This window comes from Peromyscus maniculatus, chromosome 4 (assembly GCF_049852395.1).
Source record: "Peromyscus maniculatus bairdii isolate BWxNUB_F1_BW_parent chromosome 4, HU_Pman_BW_mat_3.1, whole genome shotgun sequence".
Lineage (NCBI taxonomy): Eukaryota > Metazoa > Chordata > Mammalia > Rodentia > Cricetidae > Peromyscus > Peromyscus maniculatus.
Window position 1 is genome coordinate 158,901,550 of NC_134855.1, and position 20,808 is coordinate 158,922,357.

Below are 20,808 nucleotides of genomic sequence, written 5' to 3' on the forward strand. Positions count from 1 at the left end.
GATTAAAGGCGTGTCATCATGCTTGGCTATTTCCAATGTGGCCTTGAACTTACAGAGATCCAGAGGGATTTCTATCTCTGGAATGCTAGGATTAAAGGTGTGAGTGCCACCATTTTCTAGCCTTTGTATCTAGTGGCTGTCTGTTCTCTGACCCCAGATAAATTTATTAGGGTACACAATATTTTGAGAAACACAATACCACCACATCTCCTCTCTTTTTGTCTAAAATTAAAGAAAGCTTATAACTAATACAAGAAAAACTATCTAATAAGTATATACAATATATACAGACAAAAATTACATTAATGATGTCTAGTCCATTAACATTTGACAGATTCAGATAAAAACTCCATTATATATATTAACAATGTCCAGTCCAATAACATCTGATAAACTTAGACCAAAAAATTTTCATTACTTATCTTATTTAAAACAAGCAGTTCCTTTTTAAAAGTAGATTCCATAATCTCCCTTTTTATCTTATCATATCCATATTCTTTCTCTTTTCTTTTCATAATAGATTCATTAGTCTACCTTTTGTCATTTTTATATCTTCCCCTTTTTCTTCAGTGTAGATTCAGTGATCTACCTATTTATCCTATTATTTCTTTATCTTTTTTCTCAGAGTAGATTCGATTATCTATCTCATATCTATATTCTTTTTCTTTTTGCTTTCTAGGGGTGAAGATATCTTTAGGGAATCTTGAAAAGAAAATTTTGGGTTAATCGTCAAGTCTTGTATCATTTGTTCATTCTCTGCATAAAAGGAAAGTTCAGGGCTTGTTTCAAGTCCTTGTTCGAGTAGTCTGTCAGGCTGTATCATCTCAGCTAGTCCTCTCGAAATTGTCCTGACCAGTTTGTAGTCCAAAGTCGATTTTTCCATGGTGTTAATCGGCTTAATGGCTTTATCCTAGTCCATGTGGAATCATCATTGTAGGATCCTGTCATCTTTTTAAAGATTTCAAAGTCACTGTTAGGCATGGTCATGGTTTCCTGCAGACTTTTTTTTTTTTTTTTTTTTTTGCCTCCTCTGTGGTTTGGAGCAATCATAGTCTGATAAATGTCTGTCTCTCGGAACCATGAACATTCTTCCCTAGAACAGAAAATCTTCACAGCAATTTTTCCCCACCATTTGTCTTGCCAAAATTTTCCAAACTGACCTTTGCCGATGCTTTCTTGTAACACGATGGTCCTGGCAATTCTTCTCTGAACCAGCAGCAGTAAACCCTTTGTCCCAGGTAGCAGCAGCATTGCAGTCACCAACACGATGAGAAGGAGCTGGCAACGTGGAGCAGTAGCCACTGCTTCCATGGTCCCACCACTGTTTGTGGTTCAGTCCGGGCTAAAGCTTCTCCCAAGCCTCCTAGGCCGGCCTCAAACTCGGGATCTTCCTGCCTCTGTCTCCTTCAGCAAATCCTACCGGCGTGTGCCACCACAACCGGCTGAGTGTAGCTTGGGCCTGAGCTGGGGCTCACAAGGCCACAGGCAAACAGCTTTTTCATGAATTCGTAACACAAACGTTGGGCGCCAGATGTTGCAGGAATCTTAAAAGTTCTTATTAATAAAATCAAACCCGAGGCCAGTTATTGGGGTCCATGCTGGTAGATCAGAGAGACAGAACAAGCCACAGCTATCTCACCTTGCCATTTCCTCAGCTGGTCTTGTTTCCTCAGACTGGAAGCCTCTGAGTCCTTATCCAGAATGAATCTCAGCTGAACTGTGTTGCTCCAAAGCCTGAAAGCTTAACCAGCCAAATGCTTAACCAGCCAAAATGCTTCTAGTTTCTGGTCCTCACGCCTTATATATCTTTGTACTTTCTACCACCACTCCCTGGGATTAAAGGCTGGCTTTCTGGGATTAAAGGCGTGTCATCATGCTTGGCTATTTCCAATGTGGCCTTGAACTCACAGAGATCCAGAGGGATTTCTATCTCTGGAATGCTAGGATTAAAGGTGTGAGTGCCACCATTTTCTAGCCTTTGTATCTAGTGGCTGTCTGTTCTCTGACCCCAGATAAATTTATTAGGGTACACAATATTTTGAGAAACACAATACCACCACACACCTCTGTCTCTCTGACTTAACTCTGAGTAGGAAATGGCACCTATGAACACTTTGACATATAGCTCAAGTCTAGATTTGCCTATTCTCCTTACTAAAAGGGTCACCATGTGACCCAGGTCTCTGTTCCTAGGGGTCGATGCATGCTCTACAAGTAGGAAGGAAAACATAGGAAGGAAAAGATCCCTTTGCTGGCAATCTGGTAGGACTGCTCCAAAATTTTGTCTCCACTTCTTACCTTTATGTCTTTCTTCCATTTCTCATGGTACCACTTCCAATTTTTTACATCTCTTAAAAATATTGAGACTGGGGAGATGGTTCCGTGTTTAAGAGTACTGGTTGTAAGCTGGGCAGTGGTGATGCACACCTTTAATCCCAGCACTCAGGAGGCAGAGGAAGGCAGATCTCTGTGAATTTGAGGCCAGCCTGGTCTACAGAGTGAGTTCCAGGACAGCCAGGGATACACAGAGAAACCCTGTCTTGAAAAACCAAAAACTGAAACCAAAACAAACAAACAAACAAAACAAACAAACAAAAAAAAAAAACAGAAGAAGAAACACTGGCTGCTCTTCCAGAGAACCAGGGTTCAATTCTCAGCACCTACATGGTGGCTCACAGATGTCTGTAACTCCAGTCCCCAAAAGGCTCCAAAACCCTCTTCTGGCCTCTAAGAGCACTATATGAATATGATGAATAGAGATGCATGCAGGCAAAACACTCAGATACATAAAATAATTTAAAGAATACTTTAACAACAACAACAACAATAAAAGCCAGGTGGTGGTAGTGCATGCCTTTGATCCTAGTCCCCAGGAGGCAGAGGCTGATGGATCCCTGAGTTCAAGGCTAGCCTGGTCTACACAGTGAGTTTCAGGACAGCTATGACTACACAGGGAAATCCTGTCTCAAAAAAGCAAATATGTATATTATATATATAATATATAATTTTTATTTATTTACTTATTTTATGTGTATGTGCCTGAGTATATGTTTGCACACTACATGTGTACAGGAGTCCATGGAGGTCAGAAAAAGGTGTTGAATCCTTTTGAGCCATGTAGGTGCTTGGAACTGAACCCAGGTCCTCTACAAAAGCAATAAGCAATCTTTTTTTTTTTTAAAATATGGAACGCTTCACGAATTTGCGTGTCATCCTTGCGCAGGGGCCATGCTAATCTTCTCTGTATCGTTCCAATTTTAGTATATGTGCTGCCAAAGCGAGCACGCAATAAGCGATCTTAACTATTGAGACATTTCTCCAGTCCCACTTTCAATTTTCACATCTTTTCAAAAAGTTAATCTCTATTAAAAATCTAATTTGTTGGGGCTGGAGAGATGGCTCAGAGGTTAAGAGCACTGACTATTCTTCCAGAGGTCCTGAGTTCAATTCCCAGCAGTCACATGATGGCTCACAACCATCTGTAATGAGATCTGGTGCCCTCTTCCGGCCTGCAGGGATGCAGGCAGAACACTGTATGCATAATAAATATAAGATTGTTAAAAAATCTACTTTGTACATATGATAGTCACCAATATTAAGCACAGCAAAAATGAATTTTAACAAATTCATGACCATGCCCACTGTCATAGAATGCCTCAGTTCTAAGATTTCATGTAAACAAAATCATGCCTTTTGTATGGTAGTGGTATATGTCTGTGTGTGTGCGTGTGTGTATATGTGTGTGTGTGTATTGCTTTGTGTAGTATTAGGGATTAAATCTAAGATCTTGTACCCACTAGGCAAGTGCTCTACCACTGAACTACATCCTAAACCCTCTTATTATTTCTTTTCTTTTTTTCTCTTATTATTTCTTTGAGACAGGGTTTCACCTAGTTGACCAAACTATCCTTGAATTCACTGTGTAGCCAAAGCAGACCTTGAACTTTAATCTTTTTGCCTTAGTCTCTTCAGGAGTTGGAATTACAGACTTGCAACACCAGCCTTGGCTCCATATGTGGTCTTCTATGCATGGCTGCTTCACTTAGCATAAAATCTCTGAGATGCTTTTCTCCCGATTGTATAGAAGCATCCAGCTTGTTTATTGGTCACCAGTGGATGGATACTTGGGTTTTCCTAGTTTCAAGACATTATGATTCATGCTATGAACATCTGAGGACAAGTCTATATAAACATGTTTAATTTTTTTCGATAGACTCTTTGGAACAGAAGCTGGGTGTGTTGCTCAGTGGTAGAGTGCTTGTGTAGCATGTTCTAGGTTCTGGCTTCAATATCTAGCACTGCAAAACAACAAAAACAAAAGTAAAAAAGAGTAGGATTGTTCTGTATCTTGTTTTCTAAATTTTTTTTATGTTTGTTTTTGGTTTTCCATTATCAATTATAGACCCCTAAAGATAGAGAGCTCACTTCTGTTGCTATGATAAAATACTTACCAAAATCAACTTGGGGAGGAAAGAGTTTATTTCACCATATAGCTTATAGTCCATCATGAAGGAAAATTAGAGTATAAATTCAAGGCAGGAATCTGGAGGGAGGGAACTGAAGCAGAGGCCATGAAGGAACACTGCTTTCTGGCTTGCTCACTCTCTTCTTTTTCTTTCTTTCTTTTCTTCTCTTCTCTTCTCTTCTCTTCTCTTCTCTTCTCTTCTCTTCTCTTCTCTTCTCTTTTCTTCTTCTTCTTCTTCTTCTTCTTCTTCTTCTTCTTCTTCTTCTTCTTCTCTCTCTCTCTCTCTCTCTCTCTCTCTCTCTCTCTCTCTCTCTCCCTCTCCTTATCTTTCCTTTTTTTTTTTTTGAGACAGAGTTTCTCTATGTAGCCCTGGCTGTCCTAGAATTTGCTCTGTGATCAAACTGGCCTCGAACTCAGAGATCTGCCTACCTCTGCCTCCCAAGTACTGGGATTAAAGGTGTGCTTGCCACTGCCAACACCACTCCCAGCACCACCACCAGCAGCAGCTTTTCTTTTCTTTTCTTTCTTTCTTTTTTTTTTGTTTTTTGTTTTTTGTTTTTCGAGACAGGGTTTCTCTGTGTAGCTTTGCGCCTTTCCTGGATCTTGCTCTGTAGACCAGGCTGGCCTCGAACTCACAAAGATCCACCTGGCTCTGCCTCCCGAGTGCTGGGATTAAAGGCGTGCACCACCACCGCCTGGCTCTTTTCTAATTTTTTAAAGACAATGTCTCACTGTGTAGTCCTTACTGGCCTCAGAATTGCTAAGTAGACCAGGCTGGCTTCAAACTAACAGAGATTCTCCTGCCTCTGCCTCCTAAGTGTTGGGGGAAAAATGTACACCACCATGCTCAGTTCACCATGCATTCTTATACAACCCAAGATCACCTGCCCAACAAGTGGTATTTCCTAGAGTGGGCTCGCCGCTCCCAAATCAACCATTAATCAAGAAAATGCCCTACAGATTTGCCTACAGGCCAGTTTGATGAAGGCATTTTCTGAATTATAGTTCCCTTTTCCCAGATGACCCTGGCTTGTGTCAAGCTGACAAAAAACTAACCAGCATACTCATTGATAGGAACAGAGAACTGAACTAAAGCACATCTCTTGACCAAAAGAATATTCTTGAATGAATAAATTAATGAATGAATGGTGGGTTTGAGTCATATCAATGGAGATGGAAGCAATAACAGTGATGTTGATAGTATGAGTGGGGCAGATCAAAATGACAGTGGTCACCTAAGACCACTGGAAAACACAGATACTTTCATTACGATTCATAGCAGTAGCAAAATTACAGTTATGAAATAGCAATGAAAATTATTTTATGGTTAGAGTCATCACAGCCTGAGGAACTGTATTAAAGAGTCACAGAATTAGAGAGGTTGAGAACCGCTGCCTTAAGAGCCTGATGTCAGCAAAATATACACACTCTGAAATAACCATTTCTCCTTTCTCTGTGTCTCTCATGTTCACCCCCAAGACTGTTATAGTACACAACTGCTTTCTACAGCTATCCTTCTGTACTTTTTAGCTGCTTTCTCAGCCAGTTTAATTTTGTGGTCTATTGTTAAGAGTTACTTCCTGAAAATACCAGAAGCATTTGAATTTTAGTCTTCTTGTAGTGTCCACCTGAGAACTCAGGACAACACTTAAGCTACTGCTCATACTGAGACCTATGAAGCCTGTGGCACCATGGATCATGATACTTTTCCTAAACATTTAGGATTTTTTTTTTTTTTGGTTTTTCGAGACAGGGTTTCTCTGTGTAACTTTGCGCCTTTCCTGGAGCTCACTTGGTAGCCCAGGCTGGCCTCGAACTCACAGAGATCCGCCTGGCTCTGCCTCCCGAGTGCTGGGATTAAAGGCGTGCGCCACCACCGCCCGGCAACATTTAGGATTTTGTCTATTTGATTTTTGAAAAAAATTTTCTAAGCCAGGCACAGTGGTGGCAAACATCTTTAATTCCAGTACTTGGGAGGCAGAGGCAGGTGGATCTCTGTGAGTTTGAGGGCAGCCTGGTCTACATAGTGAGTTCCAGGATATCCAGAGCTACAGAGTAGCTCAAAACTGGACAAACAAAACAAAAATAAGTTTTAAAATTATTTTTATTTTACATGTATTGGTATTTTGTCTGCATGTATACATTCACCATGTTCATGGTTTGTGCCCAAGGAAGACAGAAAAGGGTATTGGATTCCTCTGGGACTGGAGTTCCTTGTTGTGAGCAGACATGTGGGTGATGGGAATTGATTCTGGGTGCTCTTAACCACTGAGCTATGTCTCTAGTCCTAAATTTGGGAGGGGGGCTGTTTACAGCTGGGCAGTGGTAGCACATGTCTCTAATCCCAGCACTTGAAGGCAGAGGCAGGCAGATCTCTGAGTTTGAGGCCAGCCTGGTCTACAAAGTGAGTTCCAGGATAGCAAGGACTAAACAGAGAAACCCTATCTCGAAAAAAATAAAAATAAAAATAAAAAAAAAAGAAAAAGAAAGAAAGAAAGAAAGAAAAAACAAGAAAAAAGATCAGGCTAGCCTCAAACTTCTGGAGATAACCTTAATTTTTGTATCCTGTCTCTAATTTCCAAGTACTAGAATTAAAGGCATACATCATCTTATTCAGTTCTTTGCAGTGCTAAGTATTGAACCCTGGGATTTGCATATGCTTGAAAAGTACTGTATCAGTTGAAGCCCATCTCCAATCCAGAATTGTGTCTCTTGATTGTCTCATCTTAAAACTTTTCATGACTTTTTGATCCTCTCTCTGTATTAACTATAAGCCCTCCACACTAGAGCTATGCATTTGTTCCTAGAGCACCAAGAGGGAATGTCCAGGAATTCCATAGGCACCAAAATCAGATGCTCAAATTCCTTGTATAAAATTAGGCTTTGCATAGAACTTGAACACATCCTTCTAGGTAGACAAGTACTCTACCACTGAGATACATCCCATAACAGTAGACTTTACTCTTTAGATGACTTATAACACAATATAAATAAATTGCATGCTTAGTTATGGATGCATTCTTCTTCCAAACATTTTGAACCTGAGGTTTGTTAAATCAGACCACTCTGCACATACAGAGATGGAAGGTCAATTACCTTTGTGAAATACAACGAAGTCTGGTGTCTTCACTGATGGCTTCCTTTCAAATGCTTTGCCTTGCGTTTGCAAATCTGCAAGTCTCACCCATCTTCCTACCTCCATCCCAGGTCTCTACAGTCCACTGACCTTGTTCTCACATCTACAAAAAAACCAGCTTCCATCAACCTTGGAGCTCTCCAGGTTCAGTCCCTGAAGATTAATTCCTACAGTCAGTCTCAGTTTCTGTTCTCTGTAGTCTTCTTTTGGGTTAAACCCTCACTTGGGCCTTTATTTGCAAACATCTTCTGGGATCTAGTTGCATGCCTGTAATCCCTATTGGGGAAGTAGGAGCAGAAAGATTAGTAGTTCAAGGTCATCTTTGGCTACATATCAAGTTGAGGCAACATGGACTACATGAGACCTGTTTCAATAATTAAAATATTAGCTGAATAAACTGTTCTGAGGATGGTGAAGGTAGAAGTAAAGAGGACAGAGAATGAGGCACCAGATTTACCACTACCAGGAGCAAAGAATGACCACAAAAAAGAACTACCTTCATTTGTCCTGATGGTGTCCATGGCAGAAACCCAGCTAGGCAGGAAAGGAAGTCCACCTTGGCATCTGATGCTTGTGTAAGGGACCCCTGTTGCCCTGCTGGCACTATGCCCACCCAGGTCCACAAGCCCTGCCTGGGACTTTCCAAGGGCAGAGCCAATGACCAGGCGTCTTTGCTAGGGCAGTCAGGGCACCCAGGCATTTCCTGAGAAGCCTCCCTTCCTTTGCTCTTCTTCCTCCCTACCTCCCACTCTGGGGAGTTTCCATAAGGCCATGGCCTGCTATTTTCGGTTGAGAGAAAGACCAGTTATTTGACCCACTGCTGCCCCTACAGGAACCTGCAAAAAATAAATTGGGGATGGGATTGGGTCAGGGATGACAGGCAAGTCCTCTTTTCCCTGGTCCTCATATGCAGATACACCTGGGCAGTGTAAGGAGCCTGGCACAGAGGGTGGCTCCAGAGATGGACTCCAAGCCCGTGGGCAAGGTTACTAGCTTTGGGGAGGGTGGACTCGGCCTGGGTGGGATGCCACCTTCTTCCTGTAGCCTCATTCTAGCACTTCAAAGACTTCTTGAGACTTTGTGGTCACTCTGGGCTCCTGGGCAGCTGGAGGGGCTGTGCAGGCCCATTCGCAAAAAAAAAAAAACCTCAGAGTTTTTTGTTTCTTTGTTTGTTTTGTTTTGTTTTGAGACAGGGTTTCTTTATGTAGCCTTGGAACTCAGTCTGTAGACCAGGCTGGCCTTGAACTCACAGAGATCCACCTGCCTCTGCCCCACAAGTGCTGGGATTAAAGGCGTGCACCACCACCATCTGACTGCACACTCAGTTTTGACTCAGCTCAGAGCAGCTTCAAAGAGGTGAGAATGGACAGCCTTGTGGTCTGTGTTGATGCCTAGAGCTGGGGTGGTGAACATTAGAGCTTCTCTTCTGCTCCTTCACCCTCTTTGCCTCACTGTCTTCCCTAAGTGGGTTCAGGGCAAAGATCCAGACACTTTCCTGGCCCACAGATCCAGTCTTGGACCAAGTGCCTCCTGGGGTATATGATGTGTGTAGGTGTGGGTGCCCTGACCCTGAAATCCCAGATACAGAAGCCACAGGAATCAAGGTGTGGGTACCTTCCAGGCCAATCTCCTTTCCTCTCCTTTGTCCTTTCTTTTCTGTTCCCCTACCTGCTGTATTTTAAAAATGGCAGGAAGAAGTGGCACCACACAAGTGGGCCCATGTGGGAAGTTTATTGAGGGGAGGAGAGAGAAGGGTGCAGAGACCATTCCCTGGGGACAAGAGCAAAGGAAGAGAAAAAGAGAGAGAAAGGAGGTGGGCAAGGCCTGCCTTTTATAAGAGAATGTAGCGAGTGTGCACAGAGGGTGCTCTTAGTGGCTGCAGCTGAGGACTATCCTGTCAGGACCCTAAGGGCAGGCCAGTGCAGATGCCTAAATGCTAACACTACCCGTGGTGGGTAGGTCCCAGAGGAGAGAGGAAGAAAGGGGACTGAGAAGAAAGGCCAGTATCTCTGAGCTTGCCCTGAGATTCTGGCCCCTACCATCCAGGCTGTGGTGGGTTTGACCCCACTACAGCTCCCTGGCCTAGGTGGATGGAGTGGAGCCAGTTGTAACCCTGGAGCAGCTGTCCTAGACTGGGGCCAATGCTGAGAACAGAGAGTGCCTGGGGGGATGGGGCAAGTTCCAGGGTCCCCTGGGATCAGCTCTGGGACAGTTGCCATTTTTAATCTGTACAAGTGACTTAGAAGGAGCCGCGAGGGCCATAACCTAGATCAGCTCAAAGTAAGCTGGGTAGGTGAGCCCCCTCCCCCAACCATGTACCAGAGGGCGGTAGAGGCTCAGGTCACAGTCTTCTCTCTATCATATAGGCCACAGATGTGGGTCTGCGGTAACTCTGCCTATCCAAGGCTTGTCCACATTTCAAGAGGCGCTTGGCTCTGGGCTGGCTCTCTCCTCCTCCCTGGGACTCAGATGGCTATAAGGCCATACATTCCCCAGATTGGGGTCACCCTAGAACTCGTAGTCCTGAATGCTTAGGCCTCAGTGGAAGCTGGCTTTCAGTCTACCATCCAGGGAGATTCAAGTTGCAGGCCCAAGGGAGGAAGGCACAGGGCAGGCAACTTAGCTAGAAAGCACTTTGCCTCTGTCAACACTACCTGGGTACAGCGTAGATTTGGCTCCAGACCAGACTTCACTTTTCACTCTGAAGCACAGCGTTCATACTTTTCAGTGACTCTGGCTGTGACAAGCTGAGAGGAAAGTGACAGAGTGCTGAGCAAGGTCCTTAGGTCATGCCTTAGTTCTCCACGAGCTTAACATGGACTACCCCTTCTGTAGCAACTTATAGAGCCCCACTACCCTTCATTTTTCCCATAGTTCCTTTCAAGAGGCCAGGAAAAATGTGGATAACTTTTTCACTGTGGGAATCTTGGTACCCCCTCATGGAGTTGAGTCTCCTTGCAAGTTCTTTTCTGAGACCCTCTTGACTGGATTCTTTTTCAGCCTCTATTACTGTTTTTCAGGTCCCAAATGGCCAAACAACTAAGGGTTAGTGACCCAGGCTGGTGAGATGGCTCAGCTCATAAAGATGCTTGCTAATAATCCTGATGACCTGAGTTTTAATGCCTGGAACTCACATGGTAAAAGAGAGAACTGACTCCCACAAATTGTCTTTTAACCTACACACACACACACACACACACACACACACCAAAAAAAATCAATCAATCAATCAATGTAATGAAAAAAAAAAGTACCAAAAAAATATCCATGACCCACCTTTCCATCTACTCTCAGCCCAGCTTTATAGCCTCTCTTTTCCAAAACCCAGGACTGATGGTCTCAAGTCCAGACCATAGTTTCTATCTAATCACCAGGAGGGTATCAGAAGTCCTCTGCAGGGGAAGGACTCCCAATGGGCTTCTGACTGATGGGGCAGAATGGCTTCTGCTGCTGTTCTAGTCAATGGTCATGACAGTGTCCATGACATCTATACACACAAGATACACAGTAAAAGTCCAGAGCTGCCCTGGGTGGTGTAGAGCTTTCAAATACAAGTTCTCTTCTAGAGTGGGAAAGACTCACTGGTTGAGAAGAACTTTTGCAAAAGCAATTTGAACAAATCACATGGCATTAAGAACACACCCTTTAGCCAGGCAGTGGTAGCACATGCCTTTGATCCCAGCACTTGGGAGGCAGAGGCAGGAGGATTTCAGTGAGTTTGAGGCCAGCCTGATCTATAAAGTGAGATCCAGGACAGCCAGGACTTCTACACAGAGAAGAAACCCTGTCTAGAAAAAAACAACAACAAACAAACAAACAAACAAACAAGCAAAAAGAACACTTCCTTTGATAAAAACAACATACTCTTAGGGATCTAGTATGTAGAAAAAGCATCTAGAAGAAAGGGTCCTTGGAAAACAATGTGCCTGTACACACTGCAGCCATGTTTGTAGAGGGGAAAGCTCTAGAAGACTCTTTTGCACATTACCAGAATACCCAGGACAATTTTACAACAGCTTGCCCCAGCAGCAGTGAAGTTCATAATTGTCAAGAAAAGCAAGCTACAGTGTACATTAAACTTATTTCTATAAACAGAAATAACAAAATAAGAGGCTGTGGATAAGGCTCAGTTTTCTGCTTCCTTACCGTGCAAAAAACTCTGAGTTTGCTCTCCAGTGGATACATAGAGTATGGTGGTATGCATCTATAATCTATAATTCCAGCACTTGGGAAGCAGAAGTGGGGCTATTAAAAGTTCAAGGTTATCTTTAGCTACATAGCAAGATCTGGACCAGCCTGGGATACATGAAATTCTATCGAAAGAGAAAAGGGGTTGGGGCAGGGTTTGTATATATGCATGTTTGTAGGCAAACAGAGAAAAGTGTGAAAAGACAGAGCAGGTAACTAACTCAGAATTTCAAGGAGAGGGGTAGAAAGAGCACTATGTCTCACTGGCTGAATTTAGAATGTTAAATTTTGATTAACAATAATAAAATTCACTTTATATAAAACCCTGGATACTTCCATAGTAGAATAACTAAAGCCTCTGCTTTGAGATTCCCAAGCCAGAATTGAGACTGTACCCGACCATACAATAACTCTTCAAACTGTATTTGGGAATCCAGAGACCAACTCAGGATCATTACCTTGGCTTGAACCCCATGGAGACTGTTCACTCACAGTCTGTAGAAGAAGGTGGTGAGCCCAGGGAACTCTAACCATATCTGCTCCCACCCTGAGATCTGTGGGAAGCAGCATGGCCATTCTCCTCATCACTGTCAAGGCTCCGACACTGGTCCATTCCCACTGACCCACTCCCTTGGGTCAGGTATAGGGGATGCCAGCAGCAGTACTGGGTAAGAATTAGTATATCTTCTCTTCAGGCTCTGATGGGGTTTAGGCTCTCATTTTTTCCTTTTCATGTACAAGATATGTCGCCCAAAAGGTGTGTCCTGTGTGTGGTTACAGGCTTTTACTGTGACTGAAGGTTCAGAAGGGATAATTTGTAGCTTTATCACCCTAGGATGGGTGTTAGAGCCCACTGGGGAGGGACAGCTCACCAGGTCCTTCATCCAGGGCCAGGCAGAGACAATGGAGCAGCTCTTCAAAGAGCCAGGAAGGAGAGGGCTCCCCACCCACCCCACTGTCCTTCAGAGCGATGGATAATTAATTCTCTGTGACTCCAGATGTTCAGCAGCTGTCTTGACCATTTCCGCCCCTTTTCTTGACCCCTTATCCGCCAGGAAGAGTCCCTCCTGTCCTTGGGCTCCAAATCACCCCCACCTTCCCTGCACCCCATTTCCTGAGCAGAGACGTTTGTACAAACTCAGCTTCTTTTCCTGAAGGCAGCTTCAGTTTTCCCAAAGCCAGGCTGCTGCCAGTGGTCAGCTAGTGCTGAGCTAAGTACCCTCTTCCAAGGGGCTCTGATCCTGGCTCCAGCCCTTCTGGCCTCTGGGACTGGTTTTCTCTCTTTCCTTTCCTTCTCCAAGGTTAGCTTTTCAGATTCAACAGCATAAATCAAGAGCCTCTAGGGAGGTGAACAGAACTGGCCAGAGAGGAAGCACTGCCTCAGTGGGGGAAGGGGGACATCCTGGATTATCAGGACCCAGTGGGGGTGGGGGATAGGGGTATGATGCATACTCAGATGTCTTCTTGGAGGGAATGGGTAGCAAGGACTCTTCCACAAACTGATAAGCAGGGACACAGAGTTCTACCTCCCATCCCCCACCCTGTTACACTGCTTTAAACAGAGGGGGCTGAAGGCAAAAGGATCCTGCTTGCTGCTGCTGCAGTTGGTCCATGAGGGGGCGGGGGTTCTCCCGTAGAGGACAGCTTCATTCTTGTCACAAGCTTTTCTCTCTGAGCAGAGCTGATGGTTCTGGGGCAGTTGGGCTCCTGTGGACTGGTGGGGTCAAGGACCAGGACACACACACACACACACACACACACACACACACACACACACACACACACACACACACACGCTGGAACCCCTTGGGACTAGTGGCTCCAGTCCACTGACCTCTGCCTCTTAAAATCTGGTCTCTGGTTCTCCCTATCTCTTTCTCCTCTTTACAGGGGCAAGCTAAGGAAGGGCATTTGGGCTTGGCTGAATAATACCGTTTCCAAAAGTCTCAGAGCAGATCAAGCTGGGAGACTGCCTCCAGGAATAAACAAAAGGCAGTGTTTCCATGTACCACGCAGACAGTCTTTGAGGACATTGCCAATGCCATGCAGGCTACTCTATCTGCAGAGTCTGCAGCTTCCAAATCCTCAAAGAATTTTCACCAGTTGCTTGTAACTGGGCTGAAGAGGTAGGGTCATTCTGCAACGGAAGTCACTACTATATCTCACACAAAATAAACCTGATGCTTTGGTCCTCAAGGCACGTAACATCAGTTTATGAGAAGTTTCTAGAGAGTGAATGTCCCACCCTCCCTAAAGTTTCCACCTTCGTCCCCAACCTTCTTTCTTTCCCTACAGAGCTGGACACTTCAGGAGTATAAGAACCACAGATATCTTCAGGGCACTGTCAATCCTTGACCAAAGGTGAGGAGATTGAAGAAACTTAAGATATACCCTAGTCTTCAGACCTGACCACTGAGCAGAGAAGCCCAACTGGTACAAAAACTGGACAGTCAGGAGAATCTAGGACTTGGAGCTGGATGCATATGCATCTGGGGCAGAATTGCCAGATTTAGAAAAACAAACCTGAAAACAGGACATGGCATTAAAATGAACTTCAGAACCTTATGATTGTGGCACATGCCTTTAATCCCAGGACTGAGAAGCAGGCGAATTTCTGAGTTTGAGGCTAGTCTGGTTTATAGAGTCAGATTCCAGGACAGCCAAGGCTACACAGAGAAACTCTGTCTTGAAAAACAAAACAACAAAACAGAATTTCAGATAACTTTAAAACACGGGTATCTTTTGATTTTACATGCTGATAGATACACCATAAGTTCTAAGTATTTTTTTTCTGTTTTCTTTTTTTGAGGGGAGTGATGGCAAGGGTCTCCCTGTATGTTCCTGGCTGGCCTGGAACTTTCAGCAATATTGTCTCAGTCTCCTAAGTCCTGGGATACAGGTGAGCACCACGGTGTGATTTAGAGGCCAGGTCTAAGACTGCCAAAGACTATGTAGTGAGAGACCCTGTTTTTTTTTTTTTTTTTTTTTTTTTTTTTTTTTTTTTTAAATTTAATGGTAGCTACAGAGATGGCTCAGCAGATAGCATTTTCTCCTCTTGCAGAGGATTCATCATCTACATGGTGGCTGATAACCATCTGTAACTCCAGTTCCAGGGGATCCAATACCCTCTTCCGACCTCTGTAGGTATCAGGCATGAACATGGTATATGTACATACACACAGGCAAAACATTCATATTAAATAAATAAAATAATTTTTTGTTTGTTTTTCGAGACAAGGTTTCTCTGTGTAGCTTTGGAGCCTGTCCTAGAACTCACTCTGTAGACCAGGCTGGCCTCGAAACTCACAGAGATCCACCTGCCTCTGCCTCCCAAGTGCTGGGATTAAAGGCATGTGCCACCACTGCCCGGCTAAAACAAAAGGTTTTTTTTAAAAAAATAATGTACTTAAGGGCTGATATGAAGACTCATAAGGTACAGGTGCTTGCTGCCGAATTTGACAATCTGAGTTCAATCCCTGGAACCTATATGGCAGAAGGGCACCAACTTCCATAAGTAGTCTTCTGACCTCCATTTGGATGGAGTAGCATGTGCATGCCCAAACACATACACACACACAATAAATCAATTTAATAAAAAATATGTTTAATACATCTAACATGCTGAGCACCACAGCATACTGCAGCCTATTAAATATCCTCAGAATACTCACATGAGCCAATAGCTGGGTAAAATCATTGAACAGAAAAATCATTTTTTTTACAACGAAGTGTTGACTACCTCATGTATTTTAGCAAGTACTGTGCTGAAAGTGAAAACAGGAGGTTTGTAAAGCTGAAAATGAAAACAGGAGGTTTGTAAAGCTATGCTCCTGTACCACTGTAAAGTCTTGGGGACCACAATTAGAACCCTCGCACTCATACCTGAGACAGAATTGTGAGCTTGAAGATAGTTTGAATCACAAGGTGAGACTCTGTCTCAAATGCACACACAAACACAGACAGGCCTATACCCACAGAGAGAGACACACAGCTTTGTTGTTTAAGTTCAACTTTAAGTGGATATTAGGCATTTTATCTGTGTTTGGGATAGGCGTGGGGAATAGCTTCTCAAAATCATGAATTTTGTTGACAGTCCTACTCCTCTGTTCCCTCTATGAACAACAGCATTCCTCAGCTGAGTCCAAAATCTGTGGAGTGGTCTGGAACAGCCAGTGTCTTAATTGGAAAGTAGAGCAGGAAGAGCAGAAAGTGGTTGCTGGGGCCTGAAAACCACCATCCTTAAAAGCCTGAGGTCTCTAAAGTAGTCCTGGCCCTTAGGCTCCGGGAATCTGAATTTCCTTGTCTTTTGCATTTGTTTCAGGCCTGGACCACTGCTAAGAGTTCCTGAGCACTGGAATATGCTGTTCCCCTGCTCCATCTGACCCTCAGGTGGGCTGGCCATCTTCAGTGCAAGAGAAAAAGGGGAACTCACCCACGAGAACCCTCTAGAAAAGAGGAAGGTACAGTTTGTGGGTTGGTTCAAGTGGGAGAGATATACTCAACCAGGGGTTGAAAAAGAGGAACCACAGCTAGGCAGCACCTACCTGGAGATCATGGCTGCTGTTGGCCCAGTGAAAAGAGGATTCAGAAAAGGTGTGTGTGTGTGTATGTGTGTGTGTGTGTGTGTGTGCGCTCGCGTTGTGGGAAGATGTTTCTAGCCCACCCTCATCCCTCTTCCAGGGAAGGTAAGTGTGGAGCTGCAGGAGTGAGGCTATGAGCAAACACACCTAACTCCAAGAGCAGCTCTGTTCTAACCTAGATTTTTGCAGGGAAATGTAAACTAGTGAACCTCAAGGTCAAAGGAGGGTCTAAGAGTGTGTTACCCACAAGTTTGGCCCAGGTGTGGGAAATCCCCTTTGCCTAATTCTCTCTTCCTCTCAAAAGGAAGAAGTCAAGGCTGTTCTTCTAGCCTCTTTGGTTGCCTATCTTCAGTGGAGGAGGTAGAAGAAGCTCAAGGTGCTAGAAACATGGTAGGAAGCTGCTGTGAGGTCCTAAGGTACTGTCCTAGGGTGTGGGACAGAACTTGAGGTACACCAAGCCTTAGAACCCTTTGTGAGCCCGTTACCCTAGTGTCACTTCTCCCAGCAACAATGACTCACAAAACTGAGACTGATAGATACAGCTTTCCCTTGGCCCCACAAGGCACAGGTCACAAAGGCCACTGGGGTCAACCAAGAGGAGTAATGCCATCAGAGAGCTGTGTGTGGCCCCTGACCCTGCAGCTGCCCGCTGGGCCGGGCCTGCATCTCCTGCTGCCATTCCACTACCAGGACTGGGCCTTCTGGCCTTGGGGCTAGCAGGGAACAGCACAGAGCTTCACTGCCCATGTGTGTCATCTGCTTTGTGAAGGCACTAGTACATGTGTTCAAGATCTACTTGACAGCAAACTACACTTACAACTTCCGTAGCTGGCCAGTGGACTTCCGCTGGGATGATGTGCATGCCTCAGGCACTGGTAGCAGCAGTCATCGTGCCTTGACATGTGCTGCAGCTGCAGCAGGTGTGTGGCTGCTACATGATGCAGCGCTGGGCGGGGACGCATTCACAAGGCCTCCGCGTGGGGCTCGAAGCCAAGCACAGTGCCTCCTCCAGCAGATCCGTGAGCTGCCCAGCCAACTAGCCAGCTATGCACTGGCCCACTCACTGGGCCGCTGGCTTGTATACCCTGGCTCTATGTTCTTGATGACACGCGCGCTACTGCCTCTACTGCAGCAGGGCCAAGAGCGTCTAGTGGAGCGCTACCGTGGGCGGCGTGCCAAGCTGGTGGCTTGCGATGGCAATGAAATTGACACTATGTTCATGGATCGTCGTCAGCATCCAGGCAGCCATGGCCGTGGACTGCGCCTGGTCATATGCTGTGAAGGCAATGCTGGCTTCTACGAGATGGGCTGCCTGTCTGCACCTCTGGAGGCTGGATACTCAGTGCTAGGCTGGAACCACCCTGGTTTTGGGGGCAGCACAGGCGCACCTTTCCCTCAACATGATGCAAACGCAATGGATGTGGTGGTCAAGTATGCACTGCACCGCCTGAACTTCCCGCCAGCACATGTTGTAGTTTATGGCTGGTCTATTGGAGGCTTCACAGCTACCTGGGCCACTATGACTTACCCAGAACTGGGTGCACTGGTGCTAGATGCCACCTTTGATGATCTTGTGCCACTAGCGCTGAAGGTCATGCCCCACAGTTGGAAGGGTCTGGTGGTACGCACTGTACGAGAGCACTTCAATCTCAATGTTGCTGAGCAGCTGTGCTGCTACCCAGGCCCAGTACTGTTGCTCAGACGCACACAAGATGATGTTGTCAGCACCTCGAGCCATATAACTACTCTGCCATCCTGTCAAGAGGAGGGTGATGTGGAAGGTAACCGTGGTAATGAGCTGCTGTTGCGTCTGCTACAGCACAGATACCCTTCTGTGATGGCCCGCGAGGGCCGCACGGTGGTAACCCGCTGGCTACGCACCAGTAACTTGGCTCAAGAAGCTTCATTCTATGCGCGCTACCACGTTGATGATGAGTGGTGCTTGGCAATGCTGCGTTCTTATTGTGAGCGTTGCCAGAAGGAGATGGACGATGCTGAGGCCTGGGGGCCACACGGACCTACTTTCCCCTGGCTTGTGGGCCAAGGCTTGAGCCCCCGGCGGCGCCGGCAGCTTGCATTGTTCCTAGCACGCAGGCACCTCAGGAACTTGGAGGCAACACACTGCAGCCCACTGGAGCCTGAGGACTTCCAATTGCCCTGGAAACTGTAGCTACTGTTTGTGACTATGTGACTCACGAATTTGGGTAGTCATACACCTTTCAGCTCCCCCCTTTCAGCTGTTCCTCTCCTTACACTTCTACAGAAAAGCTGGCCCTACTGGGGATCTTGGTGTCTGGGAGAGTGGGCAAGTATATTTTGGACTGTACTTGCCTTCACTTTCTTTCTGCTCTTCCCTGCTTCTGTCCTTTCTCTTCCTCCCACACATCTGAATGCCTGTGCCTAGTTCTTGAAGGGAATGTAAAGGTGAAACCTGACCCAATTTATGGTAATGTGATGTCTGATCATGGGAGGCCAGGGGAGGTTGTGAGGCTATGGGAGTGCCTTTCTTTCACAAGGCTTGGACCATAGGGTAGCTCCTAAGAAGAGGACATCAATTAAACATTCAAATAGTTCCTAGTAAAAGGCGAGTACTAGCAGGTCAGTGGTGGCACATGCTTTTAATAGTAGCACTCAGGAGGCAGAGGCAGGCAGATCTCTGTGTTTCAAGGCCAGCCTGATCTAAAGAATGGGTTCCAGGACAGCCAAAGCTAGACAGAGACATTCTATTTCAAAAAACAAAAAACAAAAAACAAAAAAAAAAAGAAGAAAAGAAAAAAGAAAGTACGGAGGTATGGGGAGTACCGATCTCAGCAGCTACTGCTGCTGCTGCTGCTGCTGTGCAGCACCCCCTTCTCATTTCTACATTCTATGAGGGAGATCCATAGACCTAGAGTAACAGTGCACAGGGTGGCCTGGATCCTAGAGATACTAAATGATCACTTGTTACTTGGGCCAGACCTGGGCTAGGGCTGGGCTTTGCTCATGGCCCAAGAATGAAAAACAGAAGATGGGAATGGTGGTGCTCGCCTTTAATCCCAGCACTTGGGAGACAGGGGCAAGAGGATCTCTCTGAGTTTGAGGCCAGCTTGTTCTACAGAGGGAATTCCAGGGCAGCTAGGGCTGTTAATACAGAGAAATCTTGTCTCAACACCCCCTCAAAAAACAAACAAACAACAAAAGGCTGCAAAACAGAATGACAAGTCTTCAGTTCACCACTATCAGTACTGTAGTCACTACATGAAGCAGAAACTACTGGCTCTTCTTGTCATTTCCAGCCCTGTGGACGGGGGCTGACCACATTGGGTTAATCAAGATGGTAAATGGAGAAGATACATTAATGGACAGCCCCAAACAGGATACTGTCATAGTCAATGGAGCATCTAGTTCTGTGCAAGACACCTGTAGGGAGAAGGGAAAGGTAGTGGGAAGCTTCCAGGAACTTCCAGAAAGCTTCCAGTACTCATAGGGGCCTGGCTGGAAGGGGAAGTTCAACTTTGTAGGAGGGGCAATTCTGAAAGAGAGGTAATATCATTTAAGGATTTTTCTTCCAAGAAAACAAACGCCAAAAGAAACTGTGGGACTTTTTTTGGTAGACAGCTGCCCAGTAGTCACAACTCCCTCATCTGAAGTCAGGGGAACTCTTGTTCTCCTGTTAGTGTTGGCACACTAACACCACAATAACTTCAAAGCTCTGGAGTTTCCTTTGAAAAATTACTTTATGTGCAGGAAGGCAGTGGCACGCGCCTTTAATCCCAGCACTCGGGAGGCAGAGCCAGGCAGATCTCTGTGAGTTCGAGGCCAGCTTGGTCTACATAGCGAAATCCAAGACAGGCACCAAAACTACACAGACAAACCCTGTCTCGAAAAAAACAAAACAAAACAAACAAAAAAAAAAAAAAAAGAAGAAAGAAAGAAAAATCGTTTAGCCCCAGTTTGCTCATCTATAAACTGGGAGGAGGCTCCAGTGCTGCGAAAAAGAAATTGAGAAAGCACTGGGGTGCGTGCACAGGGCTGGTCTTCAGTTACTGGGATGGTCAACAGGTCCCTACTGTGTTCAGGGCTCTGAGAACTCTTCCAGTACTAGACTGCGAGCCGCCTCTGGCTGCAGAGAGCGGCACCTGCAGGGCAAGAAGACGAATCACGTTTTCTGTATTTTTAGTGCAAGCCCCAGACAATAAAAATGTCTTCATAAAGAGGCTGCAAGTACAACTTAATTCGGTAGAGTGCTTGCTTAGCATGCATTAAGTTTGGGATTCTCGATCCCCGATACGGTATAAATCGGCTGTGATAGCTCACTCCTGTAATCCTAGCACTAGGGAGGTGGAGCCCAGAGGATCGTTAAATTCAAGGTCATCCTAGTTTTCATAGTCAGCAGTCTCAAAAACCAAAACCAAAATAATTTACCGGAGGCGGGGAGAGGTTGATTGGGGGCTGGAGGG

At 45.3% G+C, this 20,808-nt stretch overlaps 1 protein-coding gene and 1 non-coding gene across 2 annotated transcripts; one reads left to right on the top strand and one right to left on the bottom strand.

Annotated features, from left to right (window-relative positions):
* Positions 1 to 3,178: 3,178 nt before the first annotated feature.
* Positions 3,179 to 3,285, bottom strand: LOC121829275 (U6 spliceosomal RNA). The gene has a single exon (XR_006072043.1). It is a non-coding gene; the product is annotated as a U6 spliceosomal RNA (small nuclear RNA).
* Positions 3,286 to 14,800: 11,515 nt separating this feature from the next.
* On the top strand, positions 14,801 to 20,562 carry Abhd16b (abhydrolase domain containing 16B). Its single transcript, XM_006994601.4, has one exon. The coding sequence runs from the start codon at positions 17,115 to 17,117 to the stop codon at positions 18,537 to 18,539; it is 1,425 nt and encodes a 474-aa protein (XP_006994663.1). The 5' UTR covers positions 14,801 to 17,114; the 3' UTR covers positions 18,540 to 20,562.
* Positions 20,563 to 20,808: the final 246 nt, after the last annotated feature.

Coding starts and splice junctions, on each gene's coding strand:
- Abhd16b (XM_006994601.4), top strand. CDS start 17,115: ATGTGTGTCATCTGCTTTGTGAAGGCACTAGTACATGTGTTCAAGATC.